The following is a 2403-nucleotide window of genomic DNA, read 5'->3' on the forward strand; positions in this document are numbered from 1 at the left end:
CAGGTTTAATCCCTTGGGAGCTACTATCATTCCAGACTTACAGTTGAACTTTTTGGTTTGTTCACATTTATAGTAATCTTAGAGAGTCTAGAATAAAATCTTCAGTTTAAAAGAATGCCATCAGTTGGAAAGCAACTCAGAATATTTTAACTAACATCAAAGAACAGAACTACAAAATTATTATTAATATTATTGAAAGTGATTGCAGTTTTCTGTGATTTTCAATTCTTTAATCTGGTTATGTGGATGTACCCTGCAATGTCATCATGGCTAATAAAAATTAACTTTTCTCTACAATTTCTTGGGGAGTTTAGTAGTACTAAGTGCTGAAAGCAAGGAAAGTAATGTGCATACAGAGGGAAATTATTTACAGTGACAATTTTGAATTTCCATAGAATTATTTTCTTCTGAAATAAGGAGACTTCTAGAACTCTCATAACAATACTGACATGAAACACTGAACTGGTGGAACTCCCAGTACTCCCTGGAAGACTTAGGTTGGTCTGCTGTTAATGTAATCAAAGTCAAAAAACAGGATTTATTAACAAACCAGGATCTATCATACAACTGGAGAAAATAAAAGAAAGGGTTTTGGATACACTGTACACTGCTCCTCAAAGTCTCAGTCCTCAGGTAGTTTTTGTTATTTTCCTAAAATCCACAAAAAATGCAGAGTATGTTGTATTAATGATGTACAGCAACAGCACAACTGAAAAACAACATTACAAAACTACTATACAAAAACAGTCCTCCTACTTTGACCATGTTAAAAGGAGAAACATATCTTGGAGAAATTATCTCCGTTTTCTGAGCGCAGTGCACAGGAGTGACCATCAGTGACAGCACAGAGCAGCCGGCGCCTCCATGTAGGGTTTTGCCACCGTGATGTCACAGAGCAGTTCCATGAAATGACAGAGAGCTCCTTCCAGGGTGACTGTTCATGAGATCACCCTGTAACCGCCCACACACCTGGCCCAGAGCTCTCCTGCAGCACCATCAGGCGTGGAGCACAGCCCAGCAGCACAGGATGCAGAGCAGCTCCCGCTGGGGCAGGTCCCTGCAGCTCTCCCACGATGGATGCTGTGGTGCTTAAAAAGAAGGGCTACAGCCTCGGTGCTACTCTTGGAGAAGGCTCCTATGGCAAAGTGAAAGCTGCCTACAGCCACCGCCTGAAATGCAAAGTGGCCATCAAGATCATTGACAAGAAGAAAATTTCTCAGAATGTCCTGGAGAAATTTCTCCCCAGGGAAATGGAGGCTTTGATGAAACTGCACCACCCAGCAATCATCGAAACCTATGAGATTTTTGAGACTTCCTCAGGGAAAGTGTACATTGTGATGGAGCTGGGGGAGAAGGGCAGCCTCCTGAACTACCTGAGCAACCAGGGGGCGATGGAAGAGAGCGCCGCTCGCTCCAAGTTCCAGCAGCTGGCTTCTGCCATCCAGCATTGCCATGACTTGGACTTTGCCCACAGGGACCTGAAATGTGACAACATCCTTCTTGATGATGATCTTAACTTCAAGCTCTCAGATTTTGGCTTTTCAAAACCTCTGTGTCGAGATGGAAATGGAAAAACCATTCTCAGCAGCACCTTCTGTGGGTCTCTTGCGTACTCAGCCCCCGAGCTGCTCGAGCATATTCCTTGTGACCCCAGGATTTCGGACATGTGGAGCCTGGGCATTATCCTGTATGCAATGCTTTTTGCTTCACAGCCATTTGACAGTTCCAACGTCAGGGAAATGCTCCAGGTTCAGAAACAACAGAAGATTCCCTTCACAAAGGCAAAAAATCTCTCTACAGACTGCAAGAACCTCATCGTCCACTTGCTCCACCCGGATGTGTCCCAGAGGCTGTGCATAGATGAAGTTTTGAGACATCCCTGGCTGCAGAACCCAAAACCCACGCGCAGCCCGCGATTCCCAAACGACCCCAAAGCCAATGCCAAGAAAAGCCCCAAAAAAACCAGGATGGAAAATCCCATTGTGCGTAAGTGTAAGGAGTGGAGGAAGAAATCAGATTCTCTTAAGGATGCTTTCCTTTAACAGGGCCACAATGTTGGCCTCACCTGTGAACTGCATTAGTTTAAACTCACATTAAAGAGATCTTGTCTGAAATTCCATGTGGCAGTCATGTCCCTGCTCCTGCACAGTGCTCTTGAAGGAGGAGCTTTAACCTGCCAAAGTCAAGACTGTGAAACACGGGAGAAATAATGAGGGAGGGAAGTTTTAGAACGTGTAAACAAACTGCAGAGGAGGACTTTGTATATAATATTTGAAGGAGGAATGTATTTCAAACTTAACAATGCAATTTTTTTAATATATCTGAATATCAGACCTGGTGCACTTTATAACAATTTATAACTATTTCAATACTCAGACTCTAGGATCTGCCTAGACATACTGC

At 43.5% G+C, this 2403-nt stretch overlaps 1 protein-coding gene across 1 annotated transcript; it reads left to right on the forward strand.

The window, feature by feature from the left end:
- Window positions 1-1073: 1073 nt before the first annotated feature.
- On the forward strand, window positions 1074-2042 carry LOC128945901 (testis-specific serine/threonine-protein kinase 2-like). Its single transcript, XM_054289805.1, has one exon. The coding sequence runs from the start codon at window positions 1074-1076 to the stop codon at window positions 2040-2042; it is 969 nt and encodes a 322-aa protein (XP_054145780.1).
- Window positions 2043-2403: the final 361 nt, after the last annotated feature.

The sequence above is a fragment of the Melozone crissalis genome, unplaced genomic scaffold (assembly GCF_028551555.1).
Source record: "Melozone crissalis strain CALT ecotype California unplaced genomic scaffold, PUWL_Pcris_2 ptg000068l_1, whole genome shotgun sequence".
Classification (NCBI taxonomy): domain Eukaryota; kingdom Metazoa; phylum Chordata; class Aves; order Passeriformes; family Passerellidae; genus Melozone; species Melozone crissalis.

Bases quoted from the DNA above. Each gene is read 5' to 3' on its own strand.
- LOC128945901 (XM_054289805.1), top strand. From the start codon at position 1,074: ATGGATGCTGTGGTGCTTAAAAAGAAGGGCTACAGCCTCGGTGCTACT.